General features: G+C 30.1%; 1 protein-coding gene across 4 annotated transcripts in view; it reads right to left on the minus strand.

Moving 5' to 3' along the window:
- LOC115891524 (sodium- and chloride-dependent glycine transporter 1-like) overlaps positions 1-26,362 on the minus strand; it is a 93,551-nt gene that overhangs the window by 21,442 nt on the left and 45,747 nt on the right. For 2 of the 4 annotated variants that reach the window (XM_030912006.1, XM_030912004.1), the window contains exons 1-6: positions 24,515-24,770; positions 19,478-19,609; positions 18,792-18,946; positions 15,167-15,258; positions 8,392-8,659; positions 3,286-3,389 (exon numbers count right to left, since the gene is read on the minus strand). In XM_030912006.1, the coding sequence (XP_030767866.1) occupies positions 3,286-3,389; positions 8,392-8,659; positions 15,167-15,258; positions 18,792-18,946; positions 19,478-19,609; positions 24,515-24,704 (941 nt within the window). In that variant the 5' untranslated portion in view covers positions 24,705-24,770. Of the gene's footprint in view, positions 1-3,285; positions 3,390-8,391; positions 8,660-15,166; positions 15,259-18,791; positions 18,947-19,477; positions 19,610-24,181; positions 24,233-24,514; positions 24,771-26,362 lie in introns of those variants that run through there. The other 2 variants (XM_030912008.1, XM_030912007.1) reach the window with 2 other exon arrangements.

The raw sequence follows: 26,362 nt of genomic DNA on the forward strand, positions 1-26,362 counted from the left end.
TAAAAGCGATATGCTTCATCATTTACGTCTTAAGTAAGAGTTGTTAGAGATTCATCTTATTAAAAAAAGGGAAAAAATATGCGTATAATTTGTTAAAAACAAAAATTACTTCACTGTTGTGATTTGAACAGTTTAATGTATTTGTATATTGCTTAATAATAAAAAAAAAATATTTTAGTTGAAAAACTATGTGACAACTCTGTAAAGTCCTAAAAAGGATAGGTAAAAAAAAAGGTTTCTATCGCCTCATGGTACCCGTCCGTTAAGAAGAAATATATGTGGATTGGGCCGATCGGTATACCTACGTCCTAAGTAGGGGTGGTTAAAAATCAGGTAAAGCCGTTAGTTAGACCCTTGGAGATAGTCCTTCGAAGATAGTGTGCTACTAACTGATTCAAAAAGTGTTCCATTACCGAGAAGCAGTAAGATTTTATAGTTTCCAACGATATATTATTATCGGAAAATGTAGAACGAGCGTGTGACAGTGGACATTATTCGATTAAACCTGTGCGTGCGAAAAAAATGTCCATGACAGGCGACTCAACTAATACTGACTGAGTACTTCATAGAAGAAACGTGTTGTAAAATTACAAATCGTGTGTGTGTGCGGTATAGGTGTATTGCGAAAGTGCTTCGAAAACGATGAAACAAAGCGGGTAAAACGTTTTGTCTTCCCATTGATAATAATCGGAAAAAAAAGATATTAAGGATTTTTGTGATGCAGATGTAGATATGTGTAATGTACAAAATTCAGTTATAATGGACTAAGATAACATATACATTTCAGTAGCTTTTTATTTGTCTTATCTTATGTTTTACTTTTTTCTAACCATGTAGATGTATATTTATTTTTACTTATAATGCATTCTAACTACCTGTTGTTAAATAAATATTGTTTTTCTTTTTTTTATATCAGCTTTTTAATTATATTGCATATCTTCACTTGTAAAAAAATAGTGTTCACACGTAAATAGGTATACTTATTTTACTTAAAAAATGTATTCTAACTATCTGTTGTTAAATAAATATTGTTTTTCTGTTCTCTCGTTGCCCTTTTTTTTTTAATCATATTATATGTTAACTGGCTTTTATTCCGCCCTCTAGCAAATAATAATTATTATGGCGTTTTTTATGTATAAATAGCTTTTTCCTAATATATTATTTTTTGCTACTAAATTTGTTCACTTCAGATATAGAGTTATTGGAGATGCTTATGTTTTATACTAGTTTTAAGTTGGATAATTGTCATTTTGTAAATAGGTATATTTATTTTTACTTAAAATGTAATATTGTTTTTGTATTTTTTATTACCTCTTTTTTCTCTACTTATATTGTATATTAACTGGCTCTTATTCTTCTTTAAACCAAACCAAAAAAAAAAACCCTTCTTTTTTCTTAGTTCATAAAATTATTTAACTGTTTTTTCCTAAAGTAAATTTATTATTCATGTAATAGTGTATTTATTGTTTTAGTATTATTTTTTATTCTCATATCTGATAACAATGTAGCCCAATTATTTTAGATTTTTATTTTAATGAAAGAAAAAAATATTTTATTACTTTTTTTAAACTTGTGTACTATCTGACTTTTATAAAGTATGTTTTTTAATATTTTCAGATACTTTTTAATTTTATGGATATCTTCATTTTTTTACTTTTTTTTATTGATTCTAATTAGCAGTTTACGTTGTGTTGTTCACTTGTAAAAAATAGTGTTCACACGTAAATAGGTATACTTATTTTACTTAAAAAAATGTATTCTAACTATCTGTTGTTAAATAAATATTGTTTTTCTGTTCTCTCGTTACCCCCCCCTTTTTTTAATTATATTATATGTTAACTGGCTTTTATTCCGCCCTCTACCAAATAATAATTATTATGGTGTTTTTTATGTATAAATAGCTTTTTTTCCTAATATATTATTTTTTTTGCTACTAAATTTGTTCACTTCAGATATAGAGTTTTTGGAGATGCTTATGTTTTATACTAGTTTTAAGTTGGATAATTGTCATTTTGTAAATAGGTATATTTATTTTTACTTAAAATGTATTCTAACTACCTTTTGTTAAATAAATATTGTTTTTGTATTTTTTATTACCTCTTTTTTTTCTACTTATATTGTATATTAACTGGCTCTTATTCTTCTTTAAACCAAACCAAAAAAAAAACCCTTAAAAAATTATTTAACTGTTTTTTCCTAAAGTAAATTTATTATTCATGTAATAGTGTATTTATAATTTCCTAATGTGTCATACTAAAATAATGCTTACACAGTACTAAAACATGGAATGCACTTCATAATTACATAATCTATTTTTTCAACATATCATTAAGTAAAAAAAATATACCTTTAAAAGAAATATAGAAAAAAATATGTTTCTCTTAAGTTGAATTGAATAATTATAAATAAGAAGTAATGGGGTAGGAGTTCTAATGTGCTAATAGTATGGAAAATCATTTTTTTTTTACTTAGCAATATCTCATAGCTTCATGATTGAAAAATAGCATGACTTTTGTTTATATGGATACTTTGAAGCAGTGAAGAGAGTGTTAATATTTAAGTTTAAGATAATTACAACCTATACAATGCTGCACACACCAAAAATATATACGTTACAATAAGATTCTGTAGAGGCATGTCAGAGTTTAAATAAGACCTCCCCCCCCACCCATATTCTCCTAAGAGCATCGATACGCACGATTCATTCCAAAGACATCTGGTCTTTCAAGATCATACATCAAGGTCCTTGTGAAGGGTACACAAACGCATTTCAAATACATCTGAAAGTCAACCTTAAAGGTCGTTTAAGGTCTCACAACAAGGTTCTTTCTGGAATCACTCAAGGAGGTTTGAAAGCCACATATGTCAAGGTCAAGCGAACTGCGCATGTGGAGGAGCCCAATCGGCTAATATCTCCTACTCACACTCCATTAGCTTTGACTCCCATTTCCACGTCCTTCAGAGCCTCTTGGAAAATAGCTTCTGAGTATAAATTAAATAGGAGTGAAGATAGCACGGAACCCTGTCTATTAATATTGTTCAAATATAATTCCAAATTGTTGATATATTTTATTGAAACTGTTAGGGTTAAAATGTACAGAAAATTACTTACAGTTAGTGGAATCTGTCTAAAGTGCATACTAATAGAACACTCAATAATGTATATTTTTGATGTCAGTTGTTACCATTATATTTTTCCAATTAATATTAATTCAAATATAATTCCAAATTGTTGACATATTTTGTTGAAACTGTTAAGTTTAAAATGTGCAGGAAATTACTTACAGTTTGTTATTGTTGTGGAAATTGTTGTAACTTGCCATATTTATTATTCCACCCCATCCTGGACCCAGGGAGAAAAATAATTGTACAGCTGCGTCACACCAAATCTAAAAGTTAAATGAGTTTTTTAGGTTTTTATTTTTTGAGGCAATAATTTCCAATTTTTCCAAGTTTATGAAAATGTCAAGAGAATATTAAATTTTAAATAATTTATTGTTTAATCTAGTATCACTTTTTTTAATTTGTTTTAATTATGTGCAAGAGAGTAAGAAAACAAATATAGAAATTAAATAGTGTAATAATAGGTATGGGTATTATTTTACCATACTATTTTGATAAAAAATGTATAATTTGAGCAATTATTGTTCAGAACAATATACAATAATCACAGAAACATCAAAATAATTCTAATTTAGAGCAATAATTTAATAATTTAGGTCTATAGAACTTTAAAGCGACAGCAAATCACTAAAAGTTAGTTATTAGATTAGGAACTATCAGCTATTAAATAATGCCAATTTAATATTGAGGCTTTTATTTGAATCTTGTTAAAATTTTAATTAGCTATATGAGAAATTTTGATTATAACAAGCAAATCAAAAAGCAGTCAAATGAATTTAAATAGTAAATTTACATAAAATTTCTACCTTTTTCATAAAATTTTCGATTTTGGGAGAAAATACGTAAATAATAGAAGGTAACAAAACTTAAAATATAAATAAATTTAAAGTAGAATTTTTTTTATTTCAATGTTTTTTTTATAATATATGAGAGCAATAATAGTTCTTAATAATAGAAATATTTATAATAAAAATGTTTCTTGCCATATCTATAGTCTAAAGTATTTTAAGAAAGTTGGCTCTTTGATATCTTTTACTATGCTCTCTGGAACAGCATGCGGCCCATCTAGCTGCCGATACCCGTTGCGTTCACCACTGCGCATCGGAAGAAGATCCTATATATTTTTGATTTAGTCCGTTAAATTCAGAGTTCGAGACCGGGTCAGGGCAAAAACTTTTTTATTTTATTTTATTTTTTTTATTTAATTTAAGTATTAAATATTTTTTTATTAGAATCACCAGATTTATTTAATAATTTACTAACAGAATATAAACGAAAAAAAAAAATAAATAAAACAAAAAAGTTTTTGCCCTGACTCGGTGGGTTTATATTCAATACTAGAATTTAAAGGACTAATAAAAATATAGGATCTTCTTTCAGTGCGCAGTAGGCAGTAGGGAATGCAACGTTTACCGGCAGCCAGACGGGCCGCATGCTGTTCCAGAGAGCTTAGTAAACGATACCTTAAAGAGGCAGCTTTCTTAAAATACTTGTTTTCCCAACGTTGCTAGCTCTCGTACTGGTGCCAATAATAAAAACTGAAAATTACAAAAAGTTATGTTTGTTTGCCGTAATGGGGAAACCAACCAACCAAATATTACATATTGATACTGCAAACACCTTTCACTTTTTATTCATTAGAAAATATTATTATTTTTAAAAAAATACTTGCAAAAACAACTGCTTTATTTATTTTTATTAGATATACTATACTTTGGAACATATTTATAATTATTAACATTTATTCAACCTCAACGCAAAACCAAACCAGCAAATTAATGAGTGTATCGTAAAATTATTGTACGCCAACCCGAATGGTATTGATATCAGGTATTGACCAACCTGAATCAAAGTAGCCACCACAGCACAACAGAGTTTCAAGACGGTCACCTGTCCATCCACTCACATCGTCTAACGTCGCTTAACTTCGATGATTCACAATAGATCTGTAAGGTCGCAGTGATTAAACCCCCTCCCGAACTTCGGTGATGTATCAGGAACCGGTGTTTCGACATAGGTGGGCCTTTGCGTAATCTAAGGACACTTCCCAGCGGATCTTTACTCGAATATAAATTTCCCCCACCAAAAAAAAACGCTTGACAGAGACAAGTAATAAGACTATATAAGAATATCGAACCTGCTTTTCACAAATAGCAATTATATCCTTGTAAAATAAACAATTAAATATTGTATTAAAATAACTAATTAAAATCTGGTGATATTTTTGATAGACGCAATACACAAATACAACACCATACGCCCCCAATATTATAACATTTTCATTGAAAATAAATTATTAATTATTATAGAAATTAACAATGTAACCTACATATTGGGGTAATAAAAAATTAAATTAAAATAATTTTAAATTAAGGCTTCGTGACGAGATTATAAAATAATATTAATAAAATTAATCAGAATAGAACGATATAGGTTAGTTCTAATTTCTGTATATTTTAAGTGGGAAAAAATAATAAAGCAGATTCTATATGGAAATTCTATGATTTTAACAACAGTTAGCAAGTCTGTCAGAAGTCACTGCTTTTAAAAGTAATACTTTAAATAGAGACAATGTGCTAAAAGTTGTTATATTTTAATGAATTATTATCATCATTCTCCTATATTAATCATGTTCGATCTTCTTTGATATTTTTTTTTAAATCAGTGGCAACCTGATATTCTTTTGTTATACACATGGTGCATATATTAGGTGGTGCATCAACGTTGAAAACATAGAAATTTCCATACAAATTTTGAACTGTCCGAATAGTGGCTCACCTATTGATTTCAGAGCAGAATCTTAAATAGATTTTTAAGGATCTGGGTACACTTGCCAAATTTGAACAATTTTGGTCAAGCCGTTTTTAAGTGATTTAAGGAAATTATTGATTTAAGGATTATTGATTTAAGGTAATGCAAAACCAAGTAAATGCCAACATACCTTAAGTTGCCAATTTATAATTTTGTCAATATCCAATTATATTTCCTAAACCTTTAGATTATGTTTAACTCGAACAAGTTTTAAAATACCAGGAATATTTATCGGGAACACGGTATCTCGGAAACTACTGTATGCGTATACACCACAATATAAATTGCATTCATTCATAGGTTGACAACTTAAAGTATGATGACATTTGCCTACTTTTGTATTGTTATCTTTTCAGATTTAATTTAAAAATGAATGCAGTTTTTCTTAAATTAGTTAAAAAGGGCTTTCCAAAAATTGTACAAATTTGTCATGTATTTTAGCATATGCAGACCTTTAACAAACCTCTTTACGATTCCGCTGTAAAATCAACAGGGAAACAAATATTTGAACAGTTCAAAATTTGCATGGGATTTCCTGTCTTTACAACGTCGATATACCACCCGGTATGTATCTTTAATATACGACATATTTTTGGTGGTATGGTGATAAACTGTCAATAAAAATTCACTACGGTAATTAATTATAACTCATGATATTAATAATTATCGGCAATTTGAAATTAAACTTTCCAATTAAAATTAACACGTGGGTGGATGCACGGGAGACGACAAACAGAACATGTATTTCTGTCTAATCGAAACAATTTTCATTCAAATGAACGTATCTTAAAATAAACAAGATTGCTCGGCGCGTTGCAGTTAAAACAATATGGAGACAGTTTTCCGGGTTGGTTCCTTTATCTGATTGTTTCGAGGTAGCGAACGCTGCGCTGGTGATTTCCATTTCTCCTTTTCTCTCGCACTCCACTGAATTTAAATTGGCTGTTAGTTCTAATGAGAGACAGGGACAGAGAGACCGATGAATGGGGAGGGTTAAAAGTTCTATGCATTCGAAAATTAAAACAAATACCGGCTGATCAATGTTTTGTATGAGTCTTATTTCTTTTATATGTTACTGAGATGCTAGGCCTAAATTAATATTATTTCGTTCTTATTATTTATTCTGTACGGTTTCTTCTTTAGATCACTGCTAAATACAAATAATAGAAAAAAAACAATTGAAAAAATATAGGCATATATAAAAATAAATTGAATAGTGTAGGTACTTCTTTAGTAGCAATAAAGATACCACATTGCTGATTTTAGATATCAACCTCGTTTTTGTATCCAAATTCAGTCAAAATTTAAATTTGTTCTCAAAGATAATTTCTCGTGTTGACTAACGTCTTGTCGTAAAATGATTGTTGTTTTTGCACAAACATAACCCTTCTCCAATGTGTATGTTTTTTTAATTGGTGTTCTTATTAAGGTGTATACAAAAGCAATAATGAGGTGTATACAAAAACAATAGTTTTTATTAATTATAAACAAAATTATTTTATAGAATATTTATCTAAAATTCTCATTAAATTTGGTTTCATAATCTATTAATTCTTTAAAATTCGTACAGAATTTTTTTCAATTTCCTTTTTTTAACTAATTTTTATGTAGGTATATCCTTCCTCTTTCGAATTCAAGTCGCCTCTTCTACTCAATCAAGAGTTACAACAATCATAGCTAACTCAGCAGTCGTCTCACTCAATTATCTCATTTCTCAAAATTTCAGAGACAATTACAATTCAATGGGGGCCAATACTAGATTGATATATGTATATGAATAGTTATAATAAATGTTGACTGAATGGAATGTTATTGAGTCTCTCTGACAACTATAATCTTACTAGGTTAACAATAATCTTACAAGGTATAACTGAAATATCTGAGTATATAAACGCTCAACTTGTAGATTGTACTTTAGTTTATAATCATCTGCTGATGATGCTAACATGGTTAGCGAAACGCGCGTCCAGTGTAAAAGTAAAAGTGTTTGGTGTATTGTGGTGATTTAGTGTTTTATTTTGCTGTAAATGTTTGAATAAGCTAAACATAATGATCATAATGATTATAATAAATTTACAAGAGAAGAGTTTCATCGACATTCCCTGCTGCAACAGTTTTTTTTTGAAAATCTCGAAAACCGTTTGAGTTAGAGCTAAACATTTAGGTGAATTATTTTGATTCAATCCCCTGAGTGCGAGTTAAAAATGCCGCGGGGGCAGATTTCCCATATTAATCCGGCTATACCCCTTAGTAAAAAATAAAATTACCTATGTACCACGGGAATTATAAAATGTTAATAACGTCGGGCACTTATTATGACTCGGTGATATACTATATGACTCGGGTTCTTAGGACAGAAAGTTTGCCCTCGGTAATTAACACCCTTATAAATTCCCTTGATACATAAATAACTATTAACCCATTACATCCGCTGCCTTATTTCAATATGTATTATACCTTAAAATTTGTCAGCTGGTCCCACTGCGGGTAAATATAGAAGTAGATGCCTTTCATGGCGCCGGGCAGGGTGAGACCTCTCACCAGCAGCACGAAGAGAATCAAAAATGGAAAGGTCGCAGTGAAATAGACAGCTTTTCCGATCGATTTGACGCCATTGCTCATACATAAGTAAGTGGCTATCCAAGCTAGGGTGTTGCATGTGAATAGAGGCCAAACGATCTCGTTTATCTCATCGATGTTGTCCGATATGCGAAGAATTTCTCGGCTGGAAATTTTAAGAGATTAAAATTTTAGTGTATAGGTGTCGCTGCATTTGTATGGAATATAATAATTTATAGGTAAAAATACTGACATGTTTTATGACAGTTATATGACGGTTAATCGAGAGGGTTAGTATGGGGTTAGTTTTAGATTTGTTATTGAAAATACCGTATCATCGAAAAAATTCCATACTTGCATTTATTTAAGACTCACCCTATGTATAAAATATCAACTTTGATTCTTAACTTTTTTTTTATAAACTTTAGTACTGGACTTTATTGTACAATTATACAGAGTTTATCGAATGGTTGTTTTTTATTTACCTTAAATTTAAACACACCCTGTGTAGTAATTTCCTGAATATTTTTTTTCTAAAACATTATTTTTCGATCAGAACCATGTCTTCTGAGCATTTTGTTTTTTGGATCATGTCAACACATACATTGGTGAATTTATAGGAGCGAAATGACTTGCCACCAGTAGATTGCTATTTTTTAAGTTATAATTTCTGTTTGTAGTTATTTTTCAATATGACAAGGCGGCTTTGGTGATTATTGCAAACCATCTACTACTATGAACTGCCCATCATGTTCGACGTTTGGGAAATGCTTGGCCAGGGGGCTTCATCAAATAAACTTCTCTTGGCCTTTAAAGAAGAATGGGGTAACATCACGCAATATGATAGGTTTGTTCCAATCAGCATTTCAGGATCGTTTCGAAATCGTACTCGAATCGGTTTTCTTGCACTTTGTTAGCATGCGCTGACTTCGAATAGTTTTGTGACGGTGCAAAATGTATCAACGTTGGAACGCTTTGTGGATTATTTTCGGGACTGTCAAAAGTGTCAAGCGTGCGTGTATCGATCGGTTTTTTGTTTTTGTTTGGAATTTCATAACATAACCCTATTATTTTTGTTTGCAATATGCAATAATAATAATTATTATTCTTGACATGGAGAATCAGAATCCAATAATTGTTGGTAAGTGTTGTTTCAACTGAATACTCACTAACTCACTTAGTTATCCTCTCTTTTATGATCCTGTTATGCGTAGTTTCCTGTTATTTCATTCCAGTAGTAGAATCTTTGAACATTATTTTATAAATAAAAAAATAATTAAAATTTCCGAACGTAAGCTAGATTTTTATGCATCCGTTGTCCGACGATACGTTGATACGATATTAATTTTATTGGTAGAATTTAAAGACTTTGATTGGTTAGAAAATAACGCAGTTTTAAATTTATTGCATTTTCATGCCTCCGTTTATCGGATATACGTTGGTGTCATTTTATATTTTCAATTCCATAACGATTTTGCTATTTTACTTATATTTTTATTAAGGTTAAATTAAATTTGTCAAAAAATGTAGCATCTAAGGAAGGCAATACAAAGTATTAGTGTATTTTTTACATGTTTTTTTTTTCTGTTGGTATACTACTTAGTATTATAGATATACTACTGAGTATTACATATTTTCCTAAATACCGTTAGTTCCGTTATCGTTATTAATGTTTATTTAAACGAGGACTGTATCCAATGCAGCGTAATATTGACGATGACGTTACGACAATAGTCACCAAAACCACCTCTTCATATTGAAAAATAACATCAAAAATTAATGATAACTGAAAAAATTGCAAATTGTAGGTGGCAAGTTTGTTCCGCTACTAAAAATTAGCCAAGGTATGAGTTAACATGTGACAAAAACAAAATGCTTGGGAGACATGGTTTTGACTGAAAAACCAATGTTTTAGGGAAATTCTTTCACGAAATTATTGCACAGGTTGTTTTAAAGTTAGGTTAAAAAACACCATTTGATAAACCCTGTATAATAAAGTCCAGTATTAAAGTTTATACAAAACTGAGGTTAAGAATTAAAGTTGGTATATTAATATACAGTTTTCCAAAAAAAAATCATGGAAATTGAACTAAAAATAAAAAATTACGATTTTTTTTCCGTTGCGTTTTTTGCATCTGAGTGTATATCAATTGAGCTTATATGCATTAAATATTAAGTGATAATATATGACATATCAGTAAGAGGGTGCTAAAATTGTTTTTTTGTTTCATATTTTAACACTGTTTCTTTTTTGTTTTGATGTTTTGAATAGCGTAGGTAGGTAGATGTATCTCTTGAAACCTTAAGTGGTTTTTGTTACTTAGATAAACCTGTTTTCCAGTACATATCCATAAAGTAATCGAGTATCCATGTATTCTCAACCCAGTAAATTTTTGCATAAGATGAATATTTTACGTACAGGTGTTATCTTATGGCGTGACTCCCAAGGGATTGTTCTATTATTAGAACGATATTATTGTTATACTTTATAATAAATATTTTTAAAACAAAAATATATCTTATAAATGATCTATTCTTATGTCTCGAGCAATTCCAATGTCCTCCTTTTTAATATGTATAAATCTGTTTATTTTGCTCTAGATTAATGACATGAATTTGGGAAGCTATGAATCCGAGAATGAATCTGATAAAATAGAACAACTTTAAGTAAATATGAGAATATTATACGGAAACCGTTCTATTCTACCGCATGATATTGATTCTAATAGTTTGTGTGTAAGTAATCGGATATTTCTCTACTCGATCGTGGAAATCAAGGAAATCAAATATTTTCTAAATCACTGATGGCCTCGCAACTTTGCCCACAGACTAGATCTACTTCTCTTTGTAATACTGGTTTGAACAAAACTTATTTAATATTAGGATAAATTATACGGATATAATTGTGTTTAGTAAAATTAATATTATTTTTTCTTCGACAGGGGGGAATCCTCACTTTATCTGCAATTTTATTTATAGAGATGATAGACCTTTTTATGGAAAAGTAAGTGGATCTAAAAAAAATTTCTTCACAAGTTCGTTTAGATATATAATTTTATTGGAATTTAACAACAGTTGTAGTAGAATCATTCAAAATTCTCTCATACATTTGAATATGAGTAAACTCATATACAGGGTGGCGCACCTCATTCACCTCGGTTGATTATACGAAACCTAAAAGATGTAGAAACAAAATATTTTATGGGTATATGTGGGAAGGCAATGTGCACAATTTAAAATTATTTTGAAATGTACAGGGTGTGTCAGAACTAAGATCTATACCAAAGTTATATTTTTTCTTATGGAACACCCGGTATTTTATTCCATTCTTGGATTCTTGGACATAAAATAAGGCATTTATTATTAGGGGTTAATATGTTTAAAAACTATGTTTTTTGAGATATTTAAATATGCATGCTATAATAAAACAGTTTGTCAACACCTTGACATTACTTTTCAGAATTAATTCTTGTACTGACTCTCAAGCCAGGGAAATAAAATTTACTAAAAAAATTTGATTGTTTCCTTAAATGTATACAGGGATATCAAAAATTGCTGGTCAATTTTAAATATTTATTTTACGTAAAAACTTCATTATTTCAAACGCAACACTATGTATTTTTTTAAATAAGTCGAAGCAGATTTAAATGCTCCTTCAAAATATACTAGGATTTCGTATACCTATTTGGCTCAGATTTTGAATAAAAAACGATTTTTCAATAAAATTTTAATCAAAATGGCCATTGTCGCCATGGCAATTTCCTAGTGACACTTGGTAGCTATTTTCAAAATCGATATTAGTTTATGGACTTTATTTAAATTTATAACAGGTTATTTTTATTTATTTTACCTGCAATAAATTTAGTAAGTAAGCATTTATTATTTTATCAAGAAAAATAAAGCAGTGTCTGCTGGCGGAAGGAATGGATATGTTACTAGTGATTAAAAATATAAATATAATTAATTATAGGATAAATAGAATTAATTATTTTGAGAGGACATTTGCTTGTTAGCCTGAAGGGTTTATCCTCAAAGATATCCAAATACAAGTAGGAAGTTTCTTGACCAAGCGTTCCTTTAAAAAACTACTTTTCCAATTTCGCAAAGCTGATAGTGTGGTATATGAAAAATCGATTAGGCAGAAACCTGTCGTCGGAAGTCAAGAAAATTAATTTGCCTCAATTGGTTCTTTTATGCAAAATCCAATATATCTACAAGTCATCGTAATATAAATCAAAGAACTACTTCTTGATTTTTCTTGATACAATAATAAATACCGAGATAAATACTTACTTATTAAACTATTGTACGTAAATTAAATAAAAATAAACTAACATAAATTTAAATAAAGTGCATAAAGTAATGTCGAATTTGAAAATAGCTACTAACTGTCACTAGCAAATTGACATGGCGACCCCACCCATCTTGATTGCTAGCAGATAGGTATAGGAAACCCTAATATAGTTTGAAGAAGCATTTAAATTTACTTCGACTTATTTAAAAAAATACATAGTGTTGTATTTGAAATAACGAAGTTTTTATGTAAAATGTATATTTAAAATACACGAGTAATTTTTGATACCCCTGTATACATTTCAGAAAGCAATTATTTTTTTGGTAAAGTTTATTTCTCTGGCTTGAAAGACAGTACAAGAATTAACTCTAAGTAATGTACAGGGTGTTGACAATTTTTTTTATTATAGCATGCATATTTAAATAACTTTAAATATATCAAAAACCAAAGCATTTAAACATACTAAACCTCAAAACCCCAAGAATCCAAAAATGAAATAAAATACCGGGTAAATAACTTTGGTGTGGATTTTAGTTCTGACACACCCTATACATTTGAAAATAATTTTAAATTATGCACATTGCCTCCATACATATATCCATAAAAAACTTTGTTTCTACATCTTTTCGTTTTCGTATAATCAACCGAGGCGGATGAGGTGCGCCACCCTGTAGTGTGTTCTTTTCGTTGGGTGCTTAACTTCTTTTAATCCAAAAGGGGCGAATTTTAAGTTGCTGTGTTGTGGTAAAATGCAGTAACAATTTGAACAGTTGTTGTAGTTTTTTCCAGATTTCCAGCCGGATGTGCCCAGGTACGTTGCTAGGTTTAACATAAATTTTTAAGGTGTTATAATAAACTCATTAGCAAAATATGTACTGATAATAGGGGTTACGTTATATACCTAATTGTAAATGTTTTTATTGATAAATAGAACTATGAATACAAATTAAAATTTATAGAATTTTATGCATACTACTAATATTACTCTGATGTGTTTCTCGTATCGATCGTGTATCGATATCGCACTTGCGTTAAGATAAGCGAGTATCGAAGTAGGTACGAAGGGTTCCATGTAAATCTTTGTGAGTTGACTAGCTGTCTATATATGAGTAAGCTGTGGTTTTACTAGGAGTAAAAATGAAACTTTTTGTGGTGAGGCTAAACGTTTAACATACAGACCAGGGCATACCATTTTTTTTTTCAAATATAAAAAGATTTAAAAGTCATACCTTGGATGTAATTATCTATCGAGAAACTATGGTCACGCTCGTTGAATTTGACACTTTATGTCAGTTTAATAATATATTTTCGAACTTTTATGCTTAGGAGTAAAAGTGCTTTAATTTTATGCCTAGGCATTAAAATATTTTTTTTTTCAATAGCAACTGTTAAAATTGCCTTATATCTATCAAAAATAGTAGATAAAATAGTACTTTAACCGCAAGGGTAGATTAAATGATACTTTAACATCGAGGATAGACGAGGAAAAACTTTATTTTCTTCTCGCACGTTTTTTAATTGCTTCCATTCTTGAAAATTTTTGTATTCCTTTTCATAAGTTATCTATTCGGGATTTAAATGGAAGTAGTTTGGATATGGCGTTTGTCACCCCAGCCTGAATATCTGTTGGTAATTTATTTATTTCGTTTTGAGCCATTTCTGGATCCAATTCAATCAGCAATCGACACGAAAGAGAATTAAAAAATATTGACTCAAAGCTGACAACTAAAGAGACAGCTTTATTTATTTGTCAAATTACATAGAAACCATCACCAACCCAGCACAATATTTTTTCTACTCGTAATAAATTCCTTGAAATAATAATTTCTGAATATTCCTCCCGAATTAATCTTTTCGGTCGACGATAAAATTCCATATTATCGTCTTGTATAAGAAATAACTATTTATATTATCAATCACGTCGCAAAAATTAATACTTTTGTGACCTTTGAAAAAAAAACACATTTTGGTTACCGACGCGACGTTTAAAATCGAATCGACTGGAGAGAGAGAGAAACTCATACAAAATTCTAAAGTCGTTCTCACAAAGTTCATCTATAAACGAAATTTACTTTTATAAGTAATATCCTTTAACCTCGAATCGATTTCATTTGAGCACAAATTCTCAGGTCCCATCTGCATAATTATTCTACAGCAAATTTCATTTAGCGAAGCCCTTAAGTGTGGAAGTTTAACACTGAACGATGAGCGGAACAAGCGGAGTTTACGAATTCAAACGTGTTTATGCAAATACTAAATAATACCGTATAGTGTGTACGACTTGGGGGCATTATTAGGCAACATAAATCCCGATAAGATTTAACTTTGTATTCGCGGAAATTGGGGATTAACCTTCTACATTTTAACTTTAACACCTACTTGAAGAACTCATCCGCTGAAGTTTTGACTCCAACTAAATTGGATAAATCCATTTTTGTCTGGTTTCCTAGCATATGTTGCGTCAAATCTAACTAAAAAAGAAAAATATGATATACAAATAAGATTTCAGCACTCAATAAAAGAACCAAGTAAGGGGTCAAATATCTACTATTTTTATAATCAAACATTAAGACACGAAAAAGTACATCATGGCAACCGAAACCGATTTTTGCATAAAAAATTAGAATTGCTCTAGTTTACTCATGTCTCTTTGTCAATTTTGTATTGTATATTAATTATTTTATGCAAAATATGTAGTAGCGCCAGCAAAAAAAAAATAACCTATGAAATTTATGGGTTAAAATGAACCTAATAACCGAGAAAAAAATATCCCCGGAACGCAGGATTTTTAGTTCACTTTTAAAAGGTGTCGGTGAACATTCAAAGTTTTCCGTTTAAATAACACGTAAAAAAATCTTTTCCCATTAATAATACAAAATAAAAGCACTAAATCACCACAATACACCAAAACACTTTTACTTTTACACTGGACGCGCATTTCGCTAACCATGTTAGCATCATCAGCAGATGATTATAAACTAGGAACGTGGAGTTTATAATCTGCTAATGATGCTAACATGGTTAGCGAAACTCGCGTCCAGTGTAAAAGTAAAAGTGTTTTGGTGTATTGTAGTGATTTAGTGATTTTATTTTGCTGTATAACACCAAAGGTTCCAACCCTCAACTGTAATTAAAAATACCATAACTTTGAAACGGTTTACGATAAAAAAATTCACATTGCGGATTCTTGTAGAGCATAAAATTTACTAAAAAATCTATCTGAGAGTAATTTTTTTCAATCTAATAATTCGTATATTTGAAAGCTTTGAAAAGTGAAAAAAAAACAATTCTCAATCAGAAATCAATCAGCTTTAGTGTTTGTTGATTCCATAGGTTAGTTTTTTAGTTATCTATCGAGAAACTATGGTCACGCTCGTTGAATTTGACACTTTATGTCAGTTTAATAATATATTTTCGAACTTTTATGCTTAGAAGTAAAAGTGCTTTAATTTTATGCCTAGGCGTTAAAATATTTTTTTTTCAATAGCAACTGTTAAAATTGCCTTATATCTATCAAAAATAGTAGATAAAATAGTACTTTAACCGCAAAGGTAGATTAAATGATACTTTAACAGCGAGGATAGGTTAAGAACTTTATTTTCTTCTAGCACGTTTTAATAATATAGTTTCGAACTTTTATGCTTAGGCGTAAAATTGCTTTGATTTTATGCCTAGGCGTTAAAATATTTTTTTTTCAATAGCAACTGTTAAAATTGCTTTATATCTATCAAAAATAGTAGATAAAATAATACTTTAACCGCAAGGGTAGATTAAATGATACTTTAACAGCGAGGATAGGTTAAAAGCTTTATTTTCTTCTCGCACGTTTTTTAATTGTTTCCATTTTTGAACATTTTTGTATTCCTTTTCATAAGTTATTCGGGATTTAAATGGAAGTAGTTTGACACACACATTGCGGATTCTTGTAGAGCATAAAATTTACTAAAAAATCTATCTGAGAGTAATTTTTTTCAATCTAATAATTCGTATATTTGAAAGCTTTGAAAAGTGAAAAAAAAACAATTCTCAATCAGAAATCAATCAGCTTTAGTGTTTGTTGATTCCATAGGTTAGTTTTTTTGGCTCACCCTAATGTATAGATCTGAAAAGGTATTGTGAAATGGGTTAGTACTTTAATTAAGGAGATTCTCTTGTGAGGATATCTAAAAAATAGTTATATTGGTATTGGTACATAGTAAAAACGTTCCTCAACTATAAAAATTAAATAGTGAATTCCTTTTTTCTAGTAAGTAAATTATACAGGATTTTGAAAACAAATGTGAAAATATAAATCAAGGCGATTCCTTTGTTAATGAAAAAGTGTAGTTTGGAGTCTTGAAAATGTGCAAATATTTTTAGTGGTATTATCTTTTGATCCCAGTAACACGTCTATTTTTTTTATTTTTAGTTAAGAAATATAATTTCTTAACAATATGTCAACATATGTAGTAGATTAAATTTACAAGAATGAAAACGCAGAAAAGATCCAGTGGTTTTCACAATTTTAGCAAAAAGTCAAAATTTTAGTAAAAATTAGTAGTAATTTAGACTTATTTGAAAAACGGTAAAGAGAAAATGTATTTATTTTATCGAGATCTACCAGCCCTGAAAATATTTGCACTTATTTAAGATTCAATTTGTATAAACCTAGTGTTAAAAATCAGCCTGTACTGGATACACAGTACAAAGGTGGCAGGAAAATAAAGTCTTTATTTTTTATCTTATAAAGGAAATACCATGGAATAATGAAATTGTAGGGTAATATAAGATTTGCTCCAACACAGAAATTTGTACCGTTCTAGAACGATAACTGGGATTACTGGAATCGGATTTGTACGCATGTGGCGACTTGAACAGTTCTATTACTCTACCAAAATTAGTGCAGGTTGGAACGATTTTTGAACTGATTTTAGAATAAAATTCATAACCTAATTTTTAATTTAGGTTAGATATATTTTCGATATAATATCGAATTTTGTTTTTTAATGATTTACGGATTGGGTATTTAGTCAAAAGATATAAAAATATTTATTTAAAATATGCGCAAAAACAATAAATACCAAATAAAACTTGAGGAACCACCGAATTACAAACAGAAAATAGCCAAAGAAATAAATGAAAAACAATCAGTAGAGGTACAGGCAGGTCAGTTCCTTTCATTCCTGCTGTTAGGCTGGTTTTGAAGTTACCGTTCCGAATCCAGTTCACGAATAATTACAATTCTGGTTGGAATGCAAAAGACATCGTTCGCTAAACGATTCTTTCGTTGTTGGAGCGCATTTTCTTTACTGCGCACAAGCGTAACCGTACAAAGAACGATTATCTGCTGTGTTGGAACAAACCTATTGTTGACTGTGAGATCACTATCTGTATATTTTTTATCTTACTTCTTTGAATTTATTGGAAGAGTTTGAAATAAACTACAGCTATTATTTTTATTACCTATATTTAAAGAAGAAAAATTGAGTTAAAATGAAAAAAAAAACAATATATTTTTTTAAATAAAATATAAATTATTACGTATCATGACAAAGAAATCTATTAAAAAAAGAAATTAGTTTGCTGGTTTCAATATTTGAAACAGCGTTAGTTGGTATGAATGTTATTTTTTTTGACAATTATATTTAAAAATAAATTATTAACAAACATGTTCCAAACTACCCTATTATCTATGTATGTATTAACGCATGAACTGTGAATAAAATCGTTTGCTAAAGAATGTTTAAAAAGAAACATATTTCAGATCACACATTTTAATTAAATTATTCGCCAAACACTTTTCAGTATAGATACTGGCACCAAAAGACAGTAAATTATATTTTCTATTTCATTATATTTTTTAATTTAATATGTTAGACAGGCGTCGAACGCTACTGACCATGTGGAAGTGAATTCAGGCATATTAAAACAACCGTTGAAACCCTCTCATAGTTTTAATAAGATTGTTGATATGCTCCTTTCTTAGTATTTCTATTCAGTGATTTTAAGGAACAAATAGTTTTACCTGAATGCAGCTTGGAGTGTTCCAGGAGTTGTCACATCTCGACCAAGGTAAGGTGGATTGGAAACAATAGTACAGAAATAAGAGCGGATATGCATAGAGTGTTACGAAGTACGTCGTTACTATAATGTTGATTACTATCATGGCAATTCCGGCACCTTGAAATTTTAATAATTGTTTTAAATAACAATATGTAGTTAATAATGATAATATAATAGAAAATATAAATGTATTTTAAAATTAAATTGAACCAAATTTTTACGAAAGATAAACGATAAAAGTTTCTGAAATCTGAAATATTTTGTGTCCTGTTAACTTAAACACACTGTATATAATTTAAAGTAAAATATTTACGGTATTTTGGGATTAACGTTACATATAATATGTATTGTGAAAATTTTATTTTGCGTATTACTCCTATTAATCTAAAATTATTGAAATATTAAATTTGAATTTATTAAATTTATTTTTTACGTCTATTTAATACGATTAATAGAATACAACATTGGATAATCAATGGTTGTGCAATGTTAAAGATAGATAATTATAGCTATACATAATCAATAAATAGAATTATAAATTAAATATATTACCCATAAACCAAATTTGTGTTCAGTTGTTTTTGTTATTAGGTCATTATCTATTAATATAAAATAGAATACTTGGTTTTAATCTGATAGTATAAATACCTTTGAATAATGGAGCTATTTTGAAAACAGTAATACATCCACTGCTGGAAAACTGACCCAAACTAGTTTCCAGAAAGTACAGGGGTATTCCACAGAAAAACAGCATTATTAAGTACGGTACCAGGAAAGCCCCTAAAAAACAGGAATATGATTTTTGTAATATATATCACTGGCCAATTATTGCAATTTTTATTTATTATTTTGCTATTATTGACAACATTAACACATCAAACATTTGCCGAAAAACTTATTAGAATATAAATGTCAGTAGAAATGTTATAAAACAATATTGCTTAATTGATTTAAGTTTAATACACCTGTTCGTCGCCTAACTTTGTCGCGTTTCAACTTATCTCCGGTTGTCTTGGCCTATTTCGGTTTGTCTTGACCTACTTTCGTTTCTTGAAAGCACCTTAAAACTATTCGTAAAATTGCGGACAAGGGCGTAGGGGGATTTTTTTGGCGTTTCTTGTTGTCTCGTTAAATTTTGTTTCGTTTCGAACTGTTTCCACGATGGGGCGGTATCTGTACTCGAGGCAAAGGATTTTTTTTTCATAAATCTTAGTGAAATAAGTAAACCTAGACGTTTCTAAAATATGTGTTGTTTTTATTAGATTATTTACATTATAACATTAATAGATTAGTTTTGTCCTTGTATATTAACAAAACTAATTTTAAAATGTTCGATTTTTCTCATTATTTTACATTTTTATTTAATAACAAAATTTTCGGTAAATTTATGCCTTTATGTAAAAATCAAAATTTAAAAAATATCTTATCACCGATTCTCCACTTTAACACCCTATATAACAACGATTATTAAACAATTCATAAATTAATATTTTTTTAAAGCTAATTTCATTGATGTTATTAATACAGTAAGAATCACAAAAAAAAGACAGTGTTTGCTTGAAAATTAAGATTCCCCTCATTTTATATGCAATATTATACCGGGTGCGTCTCAAAAGTGGCTCACCAATATAACTTTTTTATTTTTTTGGATGAAAAAACGAGATTTGGTATTTTAGTATATGACATAAATTAGGATTGATTGACGTATTCAATTGTTTTTGGTCACTTCCTGTTTCACCGGAAATGACTACAACTTTTGATTTTTAAGAGGCACCCTAGGTATTTTTTTTTTACTTTATTCGATAGAAAATAACATTCTGAATAGAATGACATATCATATGTCAACTTTTGACATTCTCGCTTATAAAAAAATCATATTTTAAAATTCAATCTAGAGTGAAATGGCTATGTTAAAATCACTAATTCTTAATCAAGGAGCTTTGAAAAAATAGATTTGATCCTTGTCCTGGCCAGTTAGAAAATGCTCAAATCGTATTTTTAATCATACCTTAATTTTTTCAAATGGAACGAGGGCGGCTCATTAGCATATTTGGAAACAGCATTTTTTTACGAATAATTTGAGACCACACACTTGGTATTTCGAGCCAAATTTTCGTTACAAACCGCAAGTTATAATTTCAAATAAACCATATGCGAAAATATCAAAAGTTGACGTATGATATGTCATTCTATTCAGAGTGTTATTTTCTATTGAATAAAGTAAAAAAATACAAAAGGTGCCATTTAAAAGTCAAAAGTTGTAGTCATTTCCGGTGAAACAGGAAGTGACCGAAGACAATTGAATACGTCAATCAATCGTAATTCATGTCATATACTAACATACCAAATCTCGTTTTTCTAACTAAAAAATAAAAAAGTTATAGGGGTGAGCCACCTTTCAGACGCAACCGGTATAGAGAATGCCAACTATCGTCATTTTCAAGCCAAATTGATACCGATGATTTTTTCGATCATACTGCACCTACATATTCAGGCAACAGTCTTGTTTAGTTTTAAGGGTATTTAAATCAAACCATCTCAAACGATAGATTTAAAGTTAGCATCTCCGATTCTTTTGAAAAATTAATTTATTTGTGTCTATGTTGAAAATAACTTATAATAAAGCTCTAATTTGTTCACGCCTGCCATTTCTAAAAGCTTAAAACGTGTTACAGAAAAACAAGCTGCAACTAATTAAACATAATTATTCCGATTTTTATTTCTACTGCCTCGTTTCACAAACGGGATTTAAACTGGACTTCACATTAAACTTTCCTCATTAAAAAGCAAACTTTTGTACTAATTAACCTATTGATCGTAGCATGCGTGGTATTTTTATCCGAAAGAAAATAAATTCAGTGCTATCTCCTGTTTTTTACAACCAACTGTCAAACACATAGTAACGTAGGAAGTGAATTAGTTCAGTAACCTTCTGGGAGTAATGCTATTAAGGGTGGCTGCTACAACTTACCGTAAAATCTTCCGGTTAGCTGACCTCTACTTATCTGAAAACTAGTGTTTAGAAAAGCTTTCATTATTACCGAATTTTTTTACCATCGGTCTGAAAAGAGCTTGAGACAGATTTTACAAGAGATTTTACAATAAGAAACTACAGTCAGATTTCAATATTGTACTGTAAATTATAATATAGTTTTTTTCAATAATACAAATTTTCCTTTTAAGTTAAAATTAACTCGCTTTTCTATGGTAATATCATTTTATTTTCAATTTTTGATAGATGGATATTATTAGTTTCGATTAACTTCATATTTTTCGCTGTTTTAAAATAATGTTAAAGAAGCACCAATCTTATAGTCAACTTTCTCTTAGGGGTTCAGAGGATAAGCGCCAATTTCTTAATTTTAGTAGGAAATTTGAGTAATATTAAAGTAGGTCTAACTGGTCCCTACAAAATGTATAAATTCTGCAAGGCAATAAGGTTAGGTTAGGTTAGGTTAGATTATAATGTAGAGTACGAACCAACTAAGAACATGCTACGAGCGTCATCACTTAGAAATCGTTTGTCTCTCTCTTGCACTGGCGCGTCCAAGATTAGAACCCAAGAGAGAAGGCGATCGTTTTCTATCAAGGTCGTGACATGTTCTTAGTTGGTTCGTACTCTAGTTACGTTAGGTTGTAAATCCTTTGGTATATGCCTAGTAAAAAATATAGAATACACGTACGAGATCTACATTATTTGGAGAATTTGGAAATAGCATCAATAGTTCATCTAGGGATCAGTAACATGAGTAACAAAGTCAATTACTTACAGTTTATGAAGTAAAAAATGCTTAATATTTCTGCAGAACTTTATTTGTGACAATAAATAATATTATCTTGAGCAAAAAATTTGAAAATAGAGAATTTTTAACATGGAGAGACTATTACTATTATCTAAAGCCGAGGACAGATGTTAGCATACGCGAGGAAATCTTTCTCAGGTGTAGACGTGCATTCGCAGCGAAATGCAAGAGGAAAGGGTTGATTGTTAGAAACGGTAACATTCGTTAGGTCTGTCCTCGGCTTTAGAACAGGATTAACGGAAAGTCCTAACAACCGTTGCAAAGGGAAACATTTATTGTTGGTCAATATTGTGAATACAATTTATATTCTTTTTATTATTTAAGTAATAAATAAATATAATAATATATATCAGATCTACCAATGAGCTGAAAAAGGAAGGTGTTCCATCAGTACGTTATGCCAGTACTTACATATTGCACTTACACTGACGAAAAAGTCCATGGAAAAAATCCGTGTAGCTCAACGAGCTGTGGAAAGAGCTTGGTATATCTCTAAGAGACAAGATACCCAATATAGTTATAAAACAGCGTACATGAATAACGGATGCTATATATATGCTTCAAAAAAACTCAAATGGAACTGGGCTGGGTATATTGCCAGAAGAACGGATGCTAGATGGACCAAGCTAATACTAGAATGGCGGCCAAGACAGGATGCTCTCAGAAGTAAAGGCAGACCTTCAACAACATGGTCAGATGACTTAAAAAGATTTAGAGAAAACTGGATCCAAGTGGCACAGGACCGAGGAGAGTGGAAATATTTGAGGGAGGCCTACGTCCAGTAGTGGACACTTCAGGTTGGTTGATGATGATTATTTAAAGGTCTCAAAGGTCATAACACCGCGCATCCTTTGAGTTCTTGGAGATTTTTGTGTTCTCCATCCAAAAATGTAGACACATTCAATATCTGTATGTATCTCTGTTTTTGAAATATTGAAAGTTTTCCGTTTTGAATGCTACAGAATTCGCATGACACAGCATGTAACAAAAAGGTTTGCATTTTTCTATTTTGTTTTTTTTATGCAAATTTTGAAATAGTTCAAATAAACAGTATTCATGAACATGATGACACAACCGAAGTGCTATTTGGTGCTGGTCTAGACTTTAATGCGGCCCTACATACAGGGTGAGTCTTAAATAAGTGTTAATATTTTTAGGGGTAGTTTATTTCAACGCCAAAAACACGATTATATGAGATTTTTTTACGAAAAAAAAACTTGAAAATTGGAAATTTTTTGAAAATGTTTTTAGTTAAAAAATGTAATTTCTTGATAATATGGCAACATAGGTAGTAGTTTAAATTTACAAGAAAGAAAATCCAGAAAAGAACTCCAGTTCTCAAATTTTAAGCAAAAAATTACTTTTTTGGAAATTTTCAGTAGGTAGTACATAACTCGGTTATTTTGGAGATCTACCAGCCCTAAAAACATTTGCGCTTATTTAAGACTCACCCTGTATAATATAACGGACCATGGAATCCTAGCGTTAGGTTCTCATTGAATTGATATATTCTTCCTAACCTCTAAAATAATCTAATAAAAATACTCACTTTTGTAAAATGCCACAAACTCTCTAGTGGTTCATTACTTATAAACAAATTTGCCTAACCATAGAAAAATGTTGCACAACACAAAAGCAATAATTTAGAAAGACACATATAGAAAGGTACACAACAAACTAACAAATCTCAATTTTTTTGAAACTTAATTTTTGAAACCATACAGTTCAATTATTATACTTTCCAAAAAAGGTATATGTGAATATCTGACCAAAAGTAAATTGATTCAAACGATTCAAACCTTCTACAGTCGAGTATAAGTGGAGCCAATTATAGAACTAAAACCTTCAAATTGACGCTAGGGTCTCGCTTTGTCGTACTCACCACCTCCGCTCCGATAGCACAAATACGGAAATCTCCATACATTTCCAATTCCGATAGCGTAGCCCAAGGACGACAGCACAAACTCGGTCTTGTTGGCCCATTTTTCACGTCGGCATTCGCCGGCGTCCTCGCCAGCGTCACTCCCATTATATTGCCAATTAGTCGTGACATCGTTCGACTTATTTGTCATTTTTAAAGCAATAACCGGCTCGGGTTTGTGCTGATGTTTTCGAGAAAATCCGCGTAGTGTGGACGTTGTTGCCTAAACGCGACCGAGGGAATAAATAAAGTGTTCTATTTACGATGAGATGTCTGCTGTTGAATTAATAATGATCTAATCTGGTTTAAGTATATAATAAAGGAGGAGGAATAGTTGAAAGTATCTTGAACTTTGTTTCTTAAAGGTGATCGTTGAAATAAATAGCTAAAATGAGTAGTAACTCTGGTAAAATGATAATCTAATAAATTTGTTACAAGAAATATATGATGGTGGTTGTCAAAGTTTGGTTATAAGCAATATCCACTATTTTTAACTTTTACACTAACGTTGCTTAACTTGGAGTTGTAGTTTACATACTGGATGTTTTTCAAAAGTGGCTTATTCCTATATCATTTTTAGTTTTTTCTGAGAAAAAACTAAATTTGGTATGATAATATAATATGGCATGAAGATGAAATCGGTATTGATTGACGTATTCAATTAGTTTCGATTACTTCCTGTTTCACCCGAAATTACTACAACTTTTGATTTTTAAATAGTGCCATCGCTAATTTTTACCTTTATAAGATGATAGAAAATGACATTATGAATAGAATTACTTATTATATATCAACTTTTGATATTTTGAATTAAAAACTTATCTATTTAAATTTAAATCTAGAGCATCATGGCTGTGTTAAAACTATTAATGCCCAAATCGTATTTTTTGTAATAATTCAATTTTTTCAAATGGAACGGAGATTAGAGGCATTAGGATATTTGGAAAAGGCATACACATAATTGGTTTTTTGAGTCAAACTGTCGTTACATTTAATGGACATGGCAGTCTAGATTTACATTTTAAGTGCTATTTTCTTAATTGAAAATGTCAATGTTGACTCATGATATGTATGTAATTCTATTTAAAATGTCATTTTCTATCAAATAAAGCAAAAAAATACCGAGGGTACCACCCTTTGAATAAGAAGACTAAGGAAGGAGCATAATGCTATCCATGTATTCATGCATGGTGGGCGGAAAAACCACCATAAAAGCTCTCTAGGGTGGGGATCCTTGACAGTTCTGTTTGACGATTCATTTGACACATTTGAATTTGATTTGAAATTTTGTGGATTTGTCAGTCTTTACGGAGCTTATTTTATGTTATTTATTATTTATTCTACTACTGATAGTTGTATAAAGGTAGTAAATCTAGATGGAAATTGTGGCAGAACTTAAATTAACAGTGACACTATCGCGATTTATCGAAAAAATACTCTAAAATAGTTGGTTGTGTAGCGTGCGGTAGATCTCAGCAAAAATTGAGTGAAATAATGGAACAACTTTTCGCTAGTAAGTGACTATATAATATACATACGTGTAGTAAACCGATCATTTATGAAATTCACTTAAATTAACTAAATTATATATTTTTCTTGCATTTTAGCTTTTATTTATTACTTGTCAAAGATTAGATGTCAAAGAATTTAGATACGTTAATTTGACTTCATAATAACTACCAACATTTATTCACAACGTAAAATAAAACAACAAATTATTGAGTCTACCCCACGTCTACCTTACATCATAGTTTTACATTTTTTAAATAAAATTAGAACGACACTGATAAACCGGAATTTAAGTCGGCC

Source organism: Sitophilus oryzae, unplaced genomic scaffold, assembly GCF_002938485.1.
Source record: "Sitophilus oryzae breed Bouriz unplaced genomic scaffold, Soryzae_2.0 scaffold_1184_pilon_pilon, whole genome shotgun sequence".
Lineage (NCBI taxonomy): Eukaryota > Metazoa > Arthropoda > Insecta > Coleoptera > Curculionidae > Sitophilus > Sitophilus oryzae.